The sequence below is a fragment of the Mobula birostris genome, chromosome X (assembly GCF_030028105.1).
Source record: "Mobula birostris isolate sMobBir1 chromosome X, sMobBir1.hap1, whole genome shotgun sequence".
Classification (NCBI taxonomy): Eukaryota; Metazoa; Chordata; class Chondrichthyes; order Myliobatiformes; family Myliobatidae; genus Mobula; species Mobula birostris.
The window spans coordinates 42,420,134-42,440,775 of record NC_092402.1 but is presented as its reverse complement, the minus strand read 5'-3'; the positions used below and the strand labels follow the sequence as shown (position 1 = coordinate 42,440,775).

Below are 20,642 nucleotides of genomic sequence, written 5' to 3'. Positions count from 1 at the left end.
CAACGTTAAGGAGGATCTGCTCAAATAGGGCAGCAAAAATGCCCTGCCTCGGAATCCACCCAATACTCTATGCACATCTACATCTACCTTATTATCCCTAATGGCTACCCACAAGATGCTAAGCAGAGATATTGTTCCAGAAACTTGACCAACAGTCTTTTAAAATGCAGCTTCATTCATATGCCTGTTGCCTCCTTCCCTGCTGGCTGATTGCAGTTTAATCACATTCTTTATCTTCACCCCTTCAGTCTCAGATAACTAAAACTCTCTCTTTCCAGGGTCATCAACAAGGTAAATGTATCAGGGTCACAGGCCCTCTCATCAATGGACAGGAGGGGTTGAGGTGGCCTCTATTTGAATGACTGCAAGGACCTCTCCCCGGTGGCACCCCCTTCCGAACTATCCAGTCAATTGCTGGCCCGACTGCTAAAAGGGCCCAACTCATTTGTATTTGCTCCCCATTCAGGCTGAGGGTGACTGCCTTCAGATGCCGTGTGCAATTTCTTCTCTTTCTCAGTCTGCCATGCCATCGAAGTTCTGGGACCTGATGTCTCTGCTGTATCTTGGATCCCTCCCCATCTATTTTCAACAATATCTTTTTTATTCTATGCTATACAGCTAATCATCTACCTTTAGCAACCAGCCTTCATTACAGAGTACTGTTGCCATTACACTTTAACATGCTATTCTTGGCTTTCTGTCATGCTCTCCTGGTGTCCTCTGCCTTCACGTTGGCTGTGGCTCTGCTTCCATCAGGAGTGGTCAGATCTCTTAGAGTCTCTGCAATGACACTGTTACTGGGTACACTCAATCCCCCACTGTCTGTGGGGGCAACAAGAAAGTGAGTCGAATGGTTTAGCCGGAGTCCAGTGTTTCCACTAGCTACTCGCCAAGTCTGCACACAGACACAAGTGTCACTTGTCAAAAGTACCATCTGTGGTCCTCTCCACCTGGGAGGGACCCCTGCCTTTTCAGCAGCACCCTCCCCATCACCTGGTCACCAGGCTGTGTGTGGGAAGACCATCTCTTCTCCCTCCGGTTCTCTCTGATCAGCAATGTGCTGCAACACACATCAAAGTTGCTGGTGAACGCAGCAGGCCAGGCAGCATCTGTAGGAAGAGGTGCAGTCGACGTTTCAGGCCGAGACCCTTCGTCAGGACTGGTGTGCTGCTGTTGTTTTGCTCAGTCCTTCAACACTTTACCCTGGTTACAGAGGTCCTTCATTTCTCTATGTAATCTTACTAACTTGGCAGTTGTAGTTTCTTCCTGAACACTTGTAATTTCTGTTGCTTCTTGGTCCTTCCACTGCCCTGCTCACACTGATGCCTGTCCGCCCATTCCCTTTCTGGTGAGCCTTTACTTTAATCACTGCTCCCTCCTCAGGCTACTGCACTACTTCTAACAGCTCCTGACTCTGCCTGGCCCTACACCTGGGACCTCCTGACATGATTCCCACACATTGCCCTGTCCCTCCTCCTTGACTGGGGCCGCTGTCTCTCTGTGGGCCATGTCAATTGCTTTGTGGGTCACACATGTTCAATGTCCCTGCCTTGTCCAAGATATTGCTCCTTTTGCTGAGTCTAAGATAGCATCTGCCTTACTCAGTGTGTCTTTTTCCAGGATAGTACCTTCATTGTTTGGGCTCACCCAGAAATCGACAGGAAGCTGCTCGCCCTCAATCACAAGCACCTGGGGCTGACTTCTCTCTGTCCTCATCGTTTCGCCTCCTGCACTGGTAATGTAAATCATCTCTCCTGTAGATCAGTTACTAATACTGACGATCACGTGTCCACTAACATTTCGCATTGCCCACCCCCTAATAAACCTCTTGTATACATCCATGGATGACCACTACAGTTGTGTTTGTCTCATTTTCCCGGCTCTGTAATCTGGTCAGCAGTCAGATCAGAACAGAGGGAGCTGCAGTGCATTCTCCCTGCTTTGGTACATGATTCTCACACTTCGCTCTCTTTTCAGAACACTGTCTCCAACCGTGGGCTGAGAGACCACAACTGTAACAAATCATTCCTTTACCCTCCCACGTGTATTCCAGCAGTTTCATGCTTCGTGCCCTGGGTGCTGGCACACAAAGCAGCCACTCTGTGACATCATGCCAGCTACATTCACTACAACCACTTTACAACTTCTCTTTCCCCTCCTCTGCCCTATCTCAGAGGCCAATGAAACTATCAGGGATAGGTTGATCCCACCACTATCGCTAAATCTAAAACTTCCTGGCTGGCTGAGCACACGCCCTTCTTCAGCAATTTCAGGAAGACTGGATCGTCCCTCCCTGGATTACCCAACTCTGAATACTCCTCATACACTCGATATTTGCTGTATGCTCTGCATAGTCCATGGCTGTCCCATCAGCTCTTTGAACCACTGACATTATTGTTCCTCTGTTACTCTCACCTCCCTTCAATTGCTGCCTAACTTCCCCCTTAAAGAAACAATATCTCTCTTCATTGCTGGCATTCCTGGTAGTTGCCCACGTACCATCCTGCACTCCCTGGGCCATACTCCCCTACATATTCCCCGGGCACTTCACTTTTACCAACACGTATATATCTTTAGGGTACATCTGGTGAATTTTAACCACCTCCTCGAGCTTGCGCCAGAATTCTGCACTTCTGCAGTGAAGACAGGTCTGACAAAATACTGTGCTTCTCTCTGGCGGTGAAGGGCTTATGAATGGTTGTAATCAAAGTCAAGGGCTCACTCAGGACATCAGGGTTCTCGACCTGACGTTGCTTGACCTTATTTGGTGCCATCCCAACTGATATATCTGGGTAAAACTTCTCCCTGAAATATCTCCACACTAATTCTCATACTGTGCAAAATATAAGTGATGGACACATGTTAAACAGTAGACATATAAAACCGCAGAATATGTACTCTGCAAACTGCCACCTATGTGCGTCTGAACTCGTGATGCCTGCTGTATTCCTTTGCATCTAACTGTTACACCAAGGCACACACACACTTGCAAACATGTTTGTCTAAATACAGCTCCTGGAATGAGTATACATGCCCCCTCCAATGGCATCACAAACCTTCAATAACCACCCTTCGCAACTGGTGGCACCATCTCGCCGAATTAAAACACAAAGTTTAATGTCATACATAAACATACATGCATACACACACACACCACACTACATTTTATATCTACCAGTTCAGCTCTCCACCATGTTTGTGATACCTCGCACTCCCATAGCCACCGAGCCAAACGGGTTCAAATGTGAGTGCTAATTTTAAAATTACTCACCCACTTAGACTGCTGAGATCACTGGCCACACGATGGGTTACAAGAAGTTAGCCCAGACGAGCCCCCAGTGTTGTTGCATTAACAAAGTTACCAGGGAGGAGTAACTGGTAGATATGAAATAGACTATTTATTTGACAAAATGAGACACAGCAGCCATCATGTTGAGACACCTTCAGAGGAAGAGGCCTGCTTGACCCAACACTATATGATATTTTATATGCTAAAGATCAATGGCCAATTCCATGTTACAATACACCCACAATGCTTCCTTTGAACTACACGCAATCTTCCCACCTCTTGCTTTGCACTCACACCACAGACAGTCAGTTGAATTTTAATCTGTATTGTCTGGTCTTCTCATTAACTGTTATACATGGCTCTTAGGAACCCATTGTCCAGTGCTGCATTTTACATTTGATCTACAGTCCATATACAGTGTTGGCGCATGGCCAAGTGGTTAAGGCATTAATCTAGTGATCTGAAGGTCGCTAGTTCGAGCCTTGGCTGAGGCAGCATGTTGTGTCCTTGAGCAAGGCACTTAATCACACATTGCTCTGCAACGACACCGGTGCCAAACTGTATGGGTCCAAATGCCCTTCCCTTGGACAACATCGGTGGCGTGGAGAGGGGAAACTTGCAGCATGGGCAACTGCCGGTCTTCCATACAACCTCGCCCAGGCCTGGAACCCTTCCAAGGCGCAAATCCATGGTCTCACGAGACTAACGGATGCCCAAAAAATATACAGATCTGAAGGGTGGTGACTGAAGTTAGTTCTTGAAGTTATTTGATATAAGTGCTAACCCCAAAAATGCTCTAACAGATGGGAACTGGAGCGATAGGGTGATTTGTATACATGCAAATACAGCATATAGTGAGACTGTGAGAAAGGACAGGCAGATGATAGGGCAAATTTGCAGTTAGTGGGATGAGTTAAAATGTAACAGGGGACCAAAATCAAGGACTGAAGGTGTTATTACTCGAATGCATGCGGTATATGGAATAAGGTAGATGAACCTGTAGTGCATTTAGAGATTGGCAGGTATGAAATTGTGGGCATTACTGGAGTTGTGGCTGAAAGATGATCATAGTTGGGAGCTTAACAACCAAGGATACATATCATATCAAGAGAAAAGGCAGGTAGGCAGAGGAGGCGGGGTGGCTCTGTTGATAAAAAATAAGATCAAATTCTTTGAAAGAGGTGACATAGGATTGGAAGATGTAGAATTCTTGTGGGTAGAGTTAAGAAAGTGCAAAGGTAAAATAAAAGACTCTGATGGGAGTTATATACAGGTCTCAGAACAGCAGCCAGGATGTGTAGTACAAATTACAATGGGATTTAGAAAAGGCATGTAAAAAGAGCTATGTTATGATAGCAATAGGGAATTTCAAAAAATTAGGAAAATCAAGTTGGTGTTGGATCCCAACAGAGGGAATTTGTAGAATGCCGCCAAGGTGGATTTTTAGGGCAGCTTGCAGTTGAGCCCACAAGGGAAAAGGCAATTCTGGATTGGGTGTTATGTAATGAATCAGACTTGATTAGGAAGCTTACGGAACCAGTGATCAATATATTATACAATTATACAATAATATACAATTCATCCTGCAGTTTGAGAGAGAGAAGATAAAGTCAGATGTATCAGTGGAGTAAAGGGAATTACAGATGCATGAGAGAGGAGCTAGCTGAAGTTGATTGGAAGGGGTCACCAGCAGGGATGATGGCAGAACAGCATTGGTTGGAGTATCTAGCGGTAATTTGGAAGGTGCAGGATAGATATATCCTAAGGATGAAGAAGTATTCTAAGGGGAGGATGATGCAACTATGGCTGACAAGGGAAGTCAAAGACAGCATTAAAGGAAAAGAGAGGGCACATAATATAGCAAAAATTAGCGGGAGGTTATAGGTTTGGGAAGCTTTTAAAGAGTAAAAAGCAGGTGAGAGTGGATATTGGACCTTTGGAAAATGATGCTGGAAAGGTATCATGGGGGACAAAGAAATGGCAGAGGAACTTGTGTTTTGTGTCAATCTTGACTGTAGAAGACACTAGTAGTATGCCAGAAATTTGAGAGTGTCAGGTGGTAGAAGTGAGTGTAGTTGCTATTAATAAGAAAGTGCTTGGAATGCTGAAAGGTCTGAAGGTAGATAAGTCAACTGGACCAGATGGACTACAACCCAGGTTCTGAAAGAAGTAGCAGAAGAGATTGTGGAGGTATTAGTAATGATTTTTCATAATTCACTAGGTTCTGGAATGGTTCCTTAGCACTGGAAAACTGCAAACATCACTTCACTCTTTAAGGAGGGAGTGAAGCAGAAGAAAGGAAACTCAGTTATATCTGCATGGTTTCCTTAAGGGGACATCTTGCCTGACAAAACTGTTGGGATTCTTTGAGGAAATATAACAAACAGGGTAGTCCAGGGGTTCCCAAATGGGGTTCATGGACCACTTGCTTAATGGTATTGGTCCATGGCATAAAAAAGGTTGGGGATCCATGAGGTAGCCAAAGGAGAGTCAGTGGATGTTGTTTACTTGGATTTTCAGAAGGTCTTTGACAAAGTGCTGCACATGAGACTGTTTAACAAGAGCCCATAGTATTAGAGGAAAGATAGTAGCATAGAAAAAAGATTGGCTGATTAGCAGGAGGCAATGAGTGGGAATAAAGGAAACCTTTTCTGATTGACTGCCAGTGACTAGTGGTGTTCCACAGTAGTCGGTGTTGGGGCCGCTGCTTTTCATGTTATATGTCAATGATTTGGATGATGGAATTGATGGCTTTGCGGCCAAGTTTGCATTGATACAAAGATAGGTGAAGGGGCAGGTAGTGTTGAGGAAGCAGGACGTCTGCAGAAGGACATTGACAGATTGGGAAAATGGGCAAAAAAATGGCAGATGGAATATAGTGTAGGGAAGTGTATGGTATTTCACTTTGGTAGAAGGAATAAAGGATTAGACTATTTCCTAAACTGGGAGAAAATGGAAAGATCAGAGGTGTAAAGGGACTTGGGAGTCCTTGTGTAAGATGCCCTAAAGGTTAACTTGCAGGTTGAGTCAGTGGTAAGGAAGGCAAATGCAATGTTAGTATTCATTTCAAGAGGACTAGAATATAAAGCAAGGATGTAATGCTAAAGCTTTATAAGGCATTGATAAGATTGCACTTGGAGTATTATGAGCAGTTTTGGGCCCGTATCTAAGGGGAGATGCACTAACATTGGAGACAGTCCAGAGGTTGTTCACAAGAATGATTCTGGAAATGAAAGGGTTAATGCATGAGGAACATTTGATGGCTCTGGGCCTGTATTCACTGGAGTTTAGAACAATGAAGAGGGATCTCATTGAAATCTATCAAATATTGAAAGGCTTGGAGATGATGTGGAGAAGATGTTTCCTATTGTGGGAGAGTCTAGGACCGGAGGGCAGCTTCAGAATAGAGGGACTTCCATTTAGAACAGAAACAAGGAGGGATTTCTTTAGCCAGAGGGTGGTGAATCTGTGGAATGCATTGCCACAGACAGCTGAGGAGGCCAAGTCATTGGATATATTTAAAGCAGAGGTCGATAGGCTCTTGGTTAATCAGGACATCAAAGGTTATAGGGAGAAGGCAGATGATCGAATTGCAGAACAGACTCGAGGGGCAAATAGTCTAATTCTGTTCCTATGTCTTATGGTCGAAGTGACCTTGACCACGGAATGATTGTTGGTGCCAGATGGGGTGGTTTGACTACATCAGAAACTGCTGATCTCCTGGGATTTTCATTCAACAAGTCTCTGGAGTTTAGAGAGTGGTATGAAAAACAGAACCAGCCATTGAGTGGTAGTTGACAAAAATGCCTTGCTAATGAGAAAGGTCAGCGAATGGCCAGACTGGTTCAGGCTGATATAAAGGTGACAGTAACTCAAATAACCGCATGTCAAAATGGTGGCGTGCGAACAAGCATCTCTGAACGCACAACACATCAAACTTTGATGAGGATGGGCTACAGCAGCAAAAAAACTGATGAACGTACACTCAGTGGCCACTGGGTCTATAGTTGAGGTAATAAATCAAAATGAATCTGCATGTGCAGAGACACAAGATTCACATAAGAAAACCTATATTTGCTGAGATCAATGTGCTGCATTTTTTGTCTGCTAGATTCTGAATCCTAATTGCATTTTTAATTCTTGTAATGGGTGAGCTCATGTATCCAGATCTCTTCAATATTCACCCAGCTTCAGAAATATATCATACTCTGATTCCAAATTTAGATGATAAATTTTGAAGCAAAGGGATCAAACTAAAATGGGACTAGGGACACGTTTACAAGTGGAACTCCACTTCTCTACTACAAATCAGTTTTCTGTTCCTGGCCAACAAAAATCAGCAGGAAGGTTGGTGGAGATGGCAACTAAATGACAGAAATGAGGGCACATGAAAAGAAGACAAGGTGCCAATTCTCTGCAAAGGAAATTGAAGCAAACAGTTACACCAAGAATTAATTAATTAGATTCAGATTTATTTATCACATGTACATTGAGACATACAATGAAATGCGTTGTTTGTGTAAACAACCAACACACCCAAGGATATGGTAAGGGCAGCCTGGAAGTGTTGCCACACATTCGGAATCAACATAACATGCCCACAATGCTCTGAGTTCTGGTGACAAACTGGTTAAGGACTGGAGGCAAACCAGAAAAAAAAACCATGAGGATAATCCCCAACAGAAAATGCATAAGGATCAGAGAAACTTGGGATCTTCAAATTGTCCAAGAAGAGACTACACCTGCAAGACATTTGTACTGCACAACTCTGGAAGCTTACATTAAACTACTCATTTAGAATCAGAGGATACAGGATCACACCAATACAAATACATTCAATTATATATACAGCGCTTCAGACAAAAAATACAGCACCTTGTAAAATATTCAGCCCCCAAACTTTTGTTCACATAAATGAGTATTACAAACAGCGACTTTGCTCAATTTAACATTTTTTTTAAAAAATGGTGAATCACATGTTCTTTTTTTCACATTGGAGCCATAACAAAGAAAATTGTAAAGCACAAAAAACTAAAAATTCAAAACCTGAAATGTCAGCATTTCAAAAGTATTCACCCCCCTTTGCTCAGTACTTAATTGAACCACCTCTCGAGGCAGTAGTCTTTTTGGATAAGTCTCTATTAGCTTTGCACAATGTGATGGAGCAACATTTGCCCATTCCTTCTTGCAAAATTGCTCAAGTTGTGCCAGGTTATTTGGGGAGCAGTGGTGAACAGAAATCTTGAAATTTAGCCAGAGACATTCCATCAGGTTAAGGTCAGGAGTCTGGCTGGGCCATTCAAGGACAGCAATTTTCTTCATTTGAAGTCACTCCACGGTTGCTCTGACAGTGTGCTTTGAAGTTATCTTACTGAAAGATGACCTTCCCCCCTAGTTTAAGTTTTCTGCCAGAGGCTAGCAGGTTTTTAAATCGAGGAATTCTTTGTATTCAGCAGCATTCATCTTCCCATCAATCCTGACCAGATTTCCAGTCCCTTCTGCTGAAAGGCATCCCTATGGCATGATGCTACCTCCACCATACTTTACATTAGGGATGTTGTTACCTGGCTGAGGTGCAATATTAAATTTACACCACACATACTGCTTAGAGTGGAGCCAAAAATTCCCACTTTAGTCTGATCTAACCACAAGACCTTCTTCCACATCTTTACACAGTATATTCTAAGTGTCACTCTGAAAAGTCTTTATGAGCAAGGATATATTTTCCCCTCCCCAAGCCAAAGCTATTTGTCACTCCTCTTTAAATTTGTACAAGGCCTTAGAGATTGCAGAGCCATGAACTCCACCTCCAGTTGCAACCACCTGACTTCTGCAGCTCACTCAGAGTGTCTGTTTGTGTCACAGCAGCCTCACTTACAAGTGCCATTCTTCTCCAGCAACTAAGTTTAGAGGGGTGCCCTGACTACTGTGGCTGTGGTTTCACTTTTTTTTTTAAACATTGGATTGCACTCTGTTCCAAGGTATTTTCAGTGCCTTTGAGATGGTATTGTACCCTTCTCCAGATTTGTGCTCCTTTATTTCCCTAATTTATCTTCATTTTGATATGGTCTGTTAGACCTTACAGAGAGGGGTATTTATTCTTAGGAATCCTTTGAAAGTAGCTTATCCTCCAATTTTCCACATCAAGAAATTGGGTGAATTAGTAAGGCAACATACAGTATTGCACTTGAGGAAAGTTAGTGTAGTAATTACAAAGGGGATGAATATTCTCAATCTTAATTTTTATTCAATTGTTGAGAGGTTTTGGAATTTTTCTTTTGATTTGACATGATGCACAATATTTTGTAGATTAGCACAAAAATCCTACTTTAATATATTTTAAATTTATAAAATAGAGTAAAATGTGAAAATGGTTGTGGGGGTTGAATATTTTTTCTAAGGCACTGTGGAATGCAAGTGGAATGAAGATCTGGAATAAGTGAATTAGATAGACACTGCAATGTTGTTGTTGTTTTTTGATCTTTAGATTTTGATTCAGTCAACCAAGGGAAAGGAGGATTCCCAATTTGGTTGGCTTCAAAAACTCATTAATCTTAACCTGCTTAATAATCACAGGCAAGTGATGATTCTCAGTGGATCCACCCACAGACAAATTCCAATGGAGACAGCTGTCAAGGCTGCATCATTAAACTTCTTTTGCTGCAGTAATTCACATCTTTTATTTTAGAGGTCTCTCATACCTTCTTTCATAATGACAATTTCAATTCAAATTTTCCAATACAATATTCCCAAATACAATTTTTGCCAATTTTCCTTTTCACATACGTATAAAAGTTTACAATCTGCTTTTATTTTCATCAATGGATTACAACTCATCTACTTCCCCTTTCTTTATATAATGGTATTCTCTTGCCAAATTCTGCATGGCAACATAATTCAACTTTTCAGCGATACCAAGCCTTGTGAAATTTTGTTAGCCAGAGCTGGATTACTTTTCCAGTGACAAGTGCTTGTGCATAAAGCCGCACATTGTAAACTGTATACCAAGTTCTTAAGACTCAGTTAACTGGTAGTTTTCCAATCTATTTTAGCAAAGCCATACCTCATACCAGAAACTTGTTTTACTTAAGACCTTGATCACTCCCAAACTTCTAACATTATCACTACTTTTCCTTTAATTACCAGATTCATCCACTCATTGCATTATACTAGACTTGCACTGTTGTTTCTTTGTTATACTGATCTGGAACAATCTTAGATATTCCATTTATGTTTTGGATCAGAAGAACATTTTTTTTTTTATTCATACCACAAACATGACCCACTGGACTGCTAATTTCCTAACTTCTCCAAATTCAGGTGTTGAAAGCAACCAAAAAATATGATCTGCTGTTAAATGCTTCGAGCTTCTTACACAAATGGTGGGTTTCTGTTCTTTTAGAGATTGATGTCCTCTGCACATTTAAAGAACCTGGGTTTATTCAGGAAACCACAGCACCTTACATGAAATTGGAGTGGTTTTGTTTATTGCAAGTTCACAATGTTAGTAAAAGGAAGCTAGATACCACACTTTTTTTTAAAGTTGATAGTTTATTAGAAGTAATTAGCACTTATCTTTAAGGGTATTAAAACACTAGTGCTTGGCTACCAAAGTGTGCCTCATTTCCAGAACATTAAGGGATGTTGCACAGTGGCATGTACAAGCCACGTTTGATACCAGTCACATACAATCATTTGAAAACTACAGTCTGAGATTGTGGTGCGATTAATGCAAACTTTGACCAGCAACAAGACTTTCTTGTACTCCCAGCCCTCATGTACTCAGCACAAAACATCCCAAAACTAGCACTAATTACAGAAGCTAGTGAAAAGAAAATTTGCTGCTGGGGACATTGAGTTTCAATATCACTAGCAGTTTTAAGAAGTAGTTTTCAAAGTTAAGATTCTAAATCCTTGTCATATTAGCCCATTTCAAAACTAGCTGGCAGCAATGTCTTCCAGTGTAATACTGTACTTAAAGCATACTTTGAAACAAGTCTTATTAGTTATTCATTTGCGAAAGGTGGTAAAGTTAATACTTCAATAGACAAATGATATTGTTGGCTAACTGTCTTCATTTGTACTATAAGTAATGCAATCCCAATGGAGCTGATAATTAAAAAGTTAGATATTATAAAACAAATACAAACTGGAGTTAATTCACACCTCCCTCTATTTTTATTTGTCAAATTACAGAAGTTATTACAGACTGGTATCTCTCACACAGGCAAACTTGCTTTCATTGCCAACAGTCACAGCACGACTGAACACTCTCCACAAATCCAAGCATTGTGCAAGATTGTAATTGCTGACATTAGGGACATCACATCACCTCCATGGACATTGAAACTTGCAGATTGCAAAAGTTTTGAACAGAATAGTGCATTACACTAGAAACCAAAAAGAAAACTCCATGCTTTCCGAACACAAAGAGGAAGAACAAAACAGCTATAATGGAAGGTGCTTTATGGACATAATGGTTTACTACTGATTGAATACAAAGAAAACTTGCATTACAAATAGAGATCCCTTTCAAAATTCATAATTGTGATTTGGTCAAAACCACAAGCATTTAACCACTGATTCCCTTATTAATCTAAATTTGTTAATATTTATTGGAAGGGTTGTGTATTTAGTTCTTTATGCAGATTCACAAAAAGACACCTAATCTTTTTTTTTTTTTTAAAATCTTCGCTCTCCAGATATTATACAAGTTGTACAGTCTGAAAATGAAGGAATTGCCCAGGTAAAGTTGGCTCAACATAACTGGTGCATGCATCCATCACTGGAATTAGAAGGGAAGAGCAAAGAGGTTGATATTAAAAGTGATTTAAGACTTAGAACTTCTTTCTAATGGAAAAAGTGTTGGCGGATTTCCTCCTGGGTGATTGGAGTGGTGTGAAGAATCAATGCAGCGATCTGCGGCCGCTCTTGCGGTAAGTGCGAGTGGTGAAGGGGCTCTGGTCGGGTTCTGTGAGGACACCTGCCAGTTACCAGTTTAGTTGCTGCAGCACTGGCTCCGACTCTGTGGACTGGTCTCCTGGAGGTCTACGCCTCTGGTTCGTCCTGAGGTTCCACCTGCATTCTGAGGTTCATTTTTCGGCAGCTTTTTGGCTGTAAAAGAAAAATGTTTAATTTAAAAAAAGTTGTTCCAACAACTGATTTCATATTTATTATTTCACAATCTATTTACTAGCTTATAACATTTGAGTTGTATTCCCACCATAATTAGGAATTTAGTGCACATAACCTACGGCTAATTATAGGATCATGATTAAATCTTTGTTTTACTCGTGATGCAAGAAACATCTTTGGATGCACATCTATCCCTGAGATGTCCTGTTTTGCTGAGTGCCTTTCAACCCAGGTACATTTCTATACTGTCCATAGGCTTCACACTGTCCTTAGGCTTCACCAGAATGACATTCTAATTGAGGACAAATATTTCAAAGTTAAAAATTGCAAGTGCTAGAAATCTAGCAGTAAAGTGCTAGAAATATTCTGGTCGGGTAGGATCTGGGAAAGAGAAACAGTTAATATTTCAGGTCAAAATTCTGATGAAGGCTTTGCAATGCAACAGATTGTGCATGAACTGCCCAATTAAGCACTTTCTACTTTTCAGGAGAAATACTTGATCCTGCTGCCCCCATTACAAGTATTCCCAATGTTTGTACACTTATTATTCAAAGCATTTTAATTTGTTTTTATTGTTGCAGCGGCATTTTCCTTTTAACTCTTTTGGCCAATGTCTTAACAGGGGAAGAGTGAAAAATTTGCAATTAATGCTTGAAATATGTATTATGGCTTACATTGCCATCAGTGAAGAGGGCATGTACAAGGTGAAAGACACTGTTTAGTTGGATATCATGAGTTATTGAAAGAAATATTCTTAAGATAAAGACAATGTTAGGCTGTCAATTTTCATAAAATACATAAATTTTCAAAATAAACATGGTTGTGTACACTGGTAACCATGGACCTTGTTAATACTATACATTCAGTGTACATTCTCTATAAGATCTGTGGAACTATTTTGAAAAGTACCTTTTTTTTCAGGGAATACATTTAAGTTTTAAAGAACTGGAACACCTGCATTCAGGAGGACAATTCACAAAAATACACAACCCTTCCACTGTTTAATTTTGGGCAATAAAATACATGATATTAAATTGAACATTTCGCTACAAACGAACAAAATTCCCACCTTAGCTCAAATGTAAATTATATAAAAATCAACATTTCAGATAATGGAATGGAGCCAGCAGTTTTTAGGAAGCACCAGCTAACAGTATTGCATAGGTCAATGCCTTAAAAGCAGAGGTGATGCTGATGATCTGATCCTCTGCTTCACTAATGAGCTTGATACTGAACGATACAGCTCCCTTCAGATGAGCTTAGAACCAAAGGACTGGATGTATGTAACATGTTCTCTCATTTGAATGGGGTAACAAAGCATGATAGAAAAAGGGGCTAAGTGCAGGCAAGTTGTTTTATGTCACTATTTTTATTAAGCTTGTAAAAAAAAAAAATTGCAAGATATTTATCCTTTCCTGCCTGATCTGCCATTCAAATTACACCTGATCTTTTACCTAAGCACCAACCTAAGAGCAACTGAACAAGCCCTCTTAGCAGAAAGTTTGAAAGATTCACTGTCCTTGGGCTTCTTGGCATTAATGCTGAATGGGCAGTCCTTTACCTTTCCCTGGAAACAAGCAAATCTTTCCTTTGAAGCTCCAGATTCCATATACTTCAGATGACCTCATTTATCCAGCCTCTGAATCTGAAAATAATCCATTTATTCTACTATTGTCTACCAATGAAACACCTTCCACACCAGTATATAACCCCTAATCCAGTACACTAATTTTGTTGAGTCATTTTATGTCACCTTCCTGAAAGCTGTCTAGTCAAAATTCAACATTTCTTTGGGTTCCTTATTTATTCCATCATTCAATTTTAAAAATACATTAAGTTTGCTCAATACAGTTTCCATTTCATAAGTCCATTCTCACTACCTGTTAAATGGATTTTAGCTTTCTCTGCCAAGGCCTAATCAGTGGTCAGACTGTTGTGCCTTATTCATGGTTGTAGCAGTGGTTGGTTAGTATAACCGAGCCTAGCAACTACAGCACTTTCATAGCTTAATTGTTTTCCTACTGGTTATATTATCTGGATAGCTCCAGAATAGCATTTACTAGCTTGATATAAATACATAAAGATAGTGCCTCAACTTAATGCCAACATTCAGCTTATCCAAGGTTATTTAAGGTCATCATAGCCAGGGGTGGTAGTGGGGATAATCTCATACTACTCATTAAATGCTCCCAATGGTGTGTCTCTCTCAAATAGCCTTTGACAACCAAAATGCAGCTCCTGACCTTCACGTGTGGTTTAGCTACTAAGCCCAGTGGAGCCATTTTTTTTTTCCTCCAACGGCGTTCTGAGAGGCGGGACTGCGCAGGCGTGTGACGTCGGGCAGTGCAGCGCGGCAGATTTAAAAGGGCAGACATCCTGCTTCGGGTTTGATTCGAAGAAGGAGTCTGAGAGTCTGAGTGGGAGTGCCGAGAAAGACATTTTTGAAATTTTCGTTATTTTTTTTTCTCTCCAACAGCGTTCTGAGAGGCAGGACTGCGCAGGCGTGTGACGTCGGGCTGTGCAGTGCGGCAGATTTAAAAGGAACAGAGCCTCAGAGCGGGCAGCGTAGTTTGCGGGCTGCGGAGTGAGCCGGGAGCAAAGTGAAGACTTAAGGGCTTCGGCTCAACGGGCTTAGGTGGAAACGGGCGAGGAAGGTTTGGCATTCATTTTCTGTTGTTATTTGAGGAGAGGGGCAGTTTGCTGTTCTCGGTGTCGGATGTGGGAGGCCCTGGAGTCTCCAAGCCTCCCGGACGTCCACATCTGCGCCAAGTGCATCGAGATGCAGCTCCTAAGGGACCGCATTACGGAACTGGAGCTGCAGCTCGATGACCTTCGTCTGGTCAGGGAGAGTGAGGAGGTGATAGAGAGGAGTTGCAGGCAGGTGGTCACGCCGGGGCCACGGGAGGCAGACAAGTGGGTCACGGTTAGGAGGGGGAAGGGGAAAAGTCAGGTAATAGGGAGTACCCCGGTGGCTGTGCCCCTTAACAACAGGTACTCCTGTTTGAGTACTGTTGGGGGGGGGGGGGGGGGGAGACAGCTTACCCGGGGGAAGCGACAGTGGCCGTGCCTCTGGCACAGAGTCTGGCCCTGTAGCTCAGAAGGGTAGGGCAAGGAAGAGGAGGGCAGTTGTGATAGGGGACTCGATAGTAAGGGGGTCAGATAGGCGATTCTGTGGACGCAGTCCAGAGACCCGGATGGTAGTTTGCCTCCCTGGTGCCAGGGTCCGGGATATTTCTGATCGTGTCCAAGATATTCTGAAGTGGGAGGGTGAGGAGCCAGAGGTCGTGGTACATATAGGTACCAATGACATAGGTAGGAAAAGGGATGAGGTCCTGAAAGGAGAATATAGGGAGCTAGGAAGGGAGTTGAGAAAAAGGACCGCAAAGGTAGTAATCTCGGGATTACTGCCTGTGCCACGCGACAGTGAGAGTAGGAATGCGATGAGGTGGAGGATAAATGCGTGGCTGAGGGATTGGAGCAGGGGGCAGGGATTCAAGTTTTTGGATCATTGGGACCTCTTTTGGCGCAGGCGTGACCTGTACAAAAAGGACGGGTTGCACTTGAATCCTAGGGGGAGCAATATCCTGGCAGGGAGATTAGCGGGGGCTACTGAGGTGACTTTAAACTAGAATGGTTGGGGGGTGGGAATCAAATTAAAGAGGCTAGGCGTGAGTAGGTTAGTTCACAACAGGGGGATGGGAACCAGTGCAGAGAGACAGAGGCGTGTAAAGTGAGGGTAGAAGCAAAAAGTACTATGGAGAAAAGTAAAAGTGGCAGGCCGACAAATCCAGGGCAAGCATTAAAAAGGGCCACTTTTCAGCATAATTGTATAAGGGCTAAGAGAGTTGTAAAAGAGCGCCTGAAGGCTTTGTGTGTCAATGCAAGGAGCATTCGCAATAAGGTGGATGAATTGAAAGTGCAGATTGTTATTAATGATTATGATATAGTTGGGATCACAGAGACATGGCTCCAGGGTGACCAGGGATGGGAGCTCAACGTTCAGGGATATTCAATATTCAGGAGGGATAGACATGAAGGAAGGGGAGGTGGGGTGGCGTTGCTGGTTAAAGAAGAGATTAACGCAATAGAAAGGAAGGACATAAGCCAGGAAGATGTGGAATCGATATGGGTAGAGCTGCGTAACACTAAGGGGCAGAAGACACTGGTGGGAGTTGTGTACAGGCCACCTAACAGTAGTAGTGAGGTCGGAGATGGTATTAAACAGGAAATTAGAAATGTGTGCAATAAAGGAACAGCAGTTATAATAGGTGACTTCAATCTACATGTAGATTGGGTGAACCAAATTGGTAAAGGTGCTGAGGAAGAGGATTTCTTGGAATGTATGCGGGATGGTTTTTTGAACCAACATGTCGAAGAACCAACTAGAGAGCAGGCTATTCTGGACTGGGTTTTGAGCAATGAGGAAGGGTTAATTAGCAATCTTGTCGTGAGAGGCCCCTTGGGTAAGAGTGACCATAATATGGTGGAATTCTTCATTAAGATGGAGAGTGACATAGTTAATTCAGAAACAAAGGTTCTGAACTTAAACAGGGGTAACTTTGAAGGTATGAGACGTGAATTAACTAAGATAGACTGGCAAATGACACTTAAAGGATTGACGGTGGATATGCAACGGCAAGCATTTAAAGGTTGCATGGATGAACTACAACAATTGTTCATCCCAGTTTGGCAAAAGAATAAATCAAGGAAGGTAGTGCACCCGTGGCTGACAAGAGAAATTAGGGATAGTATCAATTCCAAAGAAGCAGCATACAAATTAGCCAGAGAAAGTGGCTCACCTGAGGACTGGGAGAAATTCAGAGTTCAGCAGAGGAGGACAAAGGGCTTAATTAGGAAGGGAAAAAAAGATTATGAGAGAAAACTGGCAGGGAACATAAAAACGGACTGTAAAAGCTTTTATAGATATGTAAAAAGCAAAGACTGGTAAAGACAAATGTAGGTCCCCTGCAGACAGAAACAGGTGAATTGATTATGGGGAGCAAGGACATGGCAGACCAATTGAATAATTACTTTAATTCTGTCTTCACTAAGGAGGACATGAATAATCTTCCAGAAATAGTAGGGGACAGAGGGTCCAGTGAGATGGAGGAACTGAGTGAAATACATGTTAGTAGGGAAGTGGTGTTAGGTAAATTGAAGGGATTGAAGGCAGATAAATCCCCAGGGCCAGATGGTCTGCATCCCAGAGTGCTTAAGGAAGTAGCCCAAGAAATAGTGGATGCATTAGTGATAATTTTACAAAACTCGTTAGATTCTGGACTAGTTCCTGAGGATTGGAGGGTGGCTAATGTAACTCCACTTTTTAAAAAAGGAGGGAGAGAGAAACCGGGGAATTATAGACCGGTTAGCCTAACGTCGGTGGTGGGAAAGCTGCTGGAGTCAGTTATCAAGGATGTGATAACAGCACATTTGGAAAGCGGTGAAATGATCGGACAAAGTCAGCATGGATTTGTGAAAGGAAAATCATGTCTGACGAATCTCATAGAATTTTTTGAGGATGTAACTAGTAGAGTGGATATGGGAGAACCTGTGGATGTGGTATATTTGGATTTTCAGAAGGCTTTTGACAAGGTCCCACACAGGAGATTAGTGTGCAAACTTAAAGCACATGGTATTGGGGGTAAGGTATTGGTGTGGGTGGAGACTTGGTTAGCAGACAGGAAGCAAAGAGTGGGAATAAACGGGACCTTTTCAGAATGGCAGGCGGTGACTAGTGGGGTACCGCAAGGCTCAGTGCTGGGACCCCAGTTGTTTACAATATATATTAATGACTTGGATGAGGGAATTAAATGCAGCATCTCCAAGTTTGCGGATGACACGAAGCTGGGTGGCAGTGTTAGCTGTGAGGAGGATGCTAAGAGGATGCAGGGTGACTTGGATAGGTTGGGTGAGTGGGCAAATTCATGGCAGATGCAATTTAATGTGGATAAGTGTGAAGTTATCCACTTTGGTGGCAAAAATAGGAAAACAGATTATTATTTGAATGGTGGCCAATTAGGAAAAGGGGAGGTGCAACGAGACCTGGGTGTCATTATACACCAGTCATTGAAAGTGGGCATGCAGGTACGGCAGGCGGTGAAAAAGGCGAATGGTATGCTGGCATTTATAGCGAGAGGATTCGAGTACAGGAGCAGGGAGGTACTACTGCAGTTGTACAAGGCCTTGGTGAGACCACACCTGGAGTATTGTGTGCAGTTTTGGTCCCCTAATCTGAGGAAAGACATCCTTGCCATAGAGGGAGTACAAAGAAGGTTCACCAGATTGATTCCTGGGATGGCAGGACTTTCATATGAAGAAAGACTGAATGAACTGGGCTTGTACTCGTTGGAATTTAGAAGATTGAGGGGGGATCTGATTGAAACGTATAAGATCCTAAAGGGATTGGACAGGCTAGATGCAGGAAGATTGTTCCCGATGTTGGGGAAGTCCAGAACGAGGGGCCACAGTTTGAGGATAGAGGGGAAGCCTTTTAGGACCGAGATTAGGAAAAACTTCTTCACACAGAGAGTGGTGAATCTGTGGAATTCTCTGCCACAGGAAGCAGTTGAGGCCAGTTCATTGGCTATATTTAAGAGGGAGTTAGATATGGCCCTTGTGGCTACAGGGGTCAGGGGGTATGGAGGGAAGGCTGGGGCGGGGTTCTGAGTTGGATGATCAGCCATGATCATAATAAATGGCGGTGCAGGCTCGAAGGGCCGAATGGCCTACTCCTGCACCTATTTTCTATGTTTCTATTTCTACTGACAGGAGAAGGGGCAAAGGTGGGTTACTGGCGTCTGAAAACCAGTCGCTTCAGGCAGATGGGGCTCATCAGCCATGGTTGCAGCTCATCTAGAAGCAAAATTGATCTGAAACCTCCACTGCATTGTGGCTATATCCACCTATATGGAAAGCTTCGGGAGCAAACCCAGAAGAAAAATCTGGAGTTGAAGCCCTTCACGAAGTCCTACATAGAGTTCAATTCTGACCAGCAACTCCTGCGACACTGCTGGTGCAAAACTGTATTGGTCTCTGCAATTCCTTTCGATTCATATGCTGAGTGGAGAGGGAAAGCCTGCTACATGGGCAACAGCTTGCTTGCCACATATTGCCCTGGTTTGCGTATCATGAAGACAGCTGGGACGCAACATCTATGGTCAGCCCCGACCTGAGGGCCTCAAGTTTATCTAAAGAAGCAATTCTGTATTTCTCTCAAACAGTAATATCCTGTTATTAATGATGCAACGTTAAGCAGTGGATTCTGTTTAATTGCAATACATCAGGACCAGTACATTTTGCTCCAATTAGCTGAAATTTCATGAAAATAGTTCAGTACAAGACAAACTACCATTTTGACTATGCAATAAGAAATGTATTTAAATGAAATACAGAACAAATTAGATCAGCACAGTACTATAAAATTATTAGTCCCCAATAGTTATCAATGGACGAATTCCTCTAGGGTAGGCAGCCATGTTCTATCAATTGACTGAATGAACAAAATCAGTGCAGTTACCGAGTGCCGATAATAGACTACCTTCATACAATGCTATTGGTGATTGCATCTTCCAAATCTTAATTTTAGTTGTAACATTTAAGATGATTGTCAATACCTTCAAATTCTTCATAGTTCCTAACATGAAGTAATGAAAGTAATGGTTTCATTTTCACTCCTGACTGTTTCTGGCATCTCCAAGCCTGAATGCTTGAAACCGCAGTGAGCAAAAGTTCTCATCAACTATCAGTGACCCAAAAAAAACATTGCTCACATTGTTTTTTTTGAACACAAATGCACACAACTGATGCTATTTAAAAACTGTTTGCTCTAAGCATGATAATGTCTAACAGCCACACAAATGCACGCATCTGATGCGAGTTAGAAACTGTCAGCAAGAGTCTCCTGCCCCTATTATGCAGCATAGGGGCAAATAAACGAAGGGAATCCTGGCTACTTTCTTGATTAGTTTTTTGTTATTTAAAAGTTGTCCCAAATAAACAGCTGCCCTGATGAATGCCTGATTAGCTGGAATCCATTGTAGTTGAAAACTTCCAGTGATATAGTCCCTGTAATTTACATAAATACTGCTGTGACAACATTTAGTGCAAGTAATTTACTATTTTAAGTTTGTAAAGCCCAACTTTTGCTATAAGAACACAAAAGCAAGCCAAAATGATTCCTCAAAGCAGCTCCAAATGCAAGTTGTCATCTCAAAGGTCA

At 42.2% G+C, this 20,642-nt stretch overlaps 1 protein-coding gene across 2 annotated transcripts in view; it reads right to left on the bottom strand.

The window, feature by feature from the left end:
• Positions 1 to 7,740: 7,740 nt before the first annotated feature.
• rab5c (RAB5C, member RAS oncogene family) overlaps positions 7,741 to 20,642 on the bottom strand; it is a 49,940-nt gene continuing 37,038 nt past the window's right edge. For both annotated transcript variants that reach the window (XM_072249870.1, XM_072249869.1), the window contains one exon: positions 7,741 to 12,403. In XM_072249870.1, coding sequence (XP_072105971.1) covers positions 12,288 to 12,403 — 116 coding nt within the window. In that variant the 3' untranslated portion in view covers positions 7,741 to 12,287. The remainder of the gene's footprint in view (positions 12,404 to 20,642) is intronic.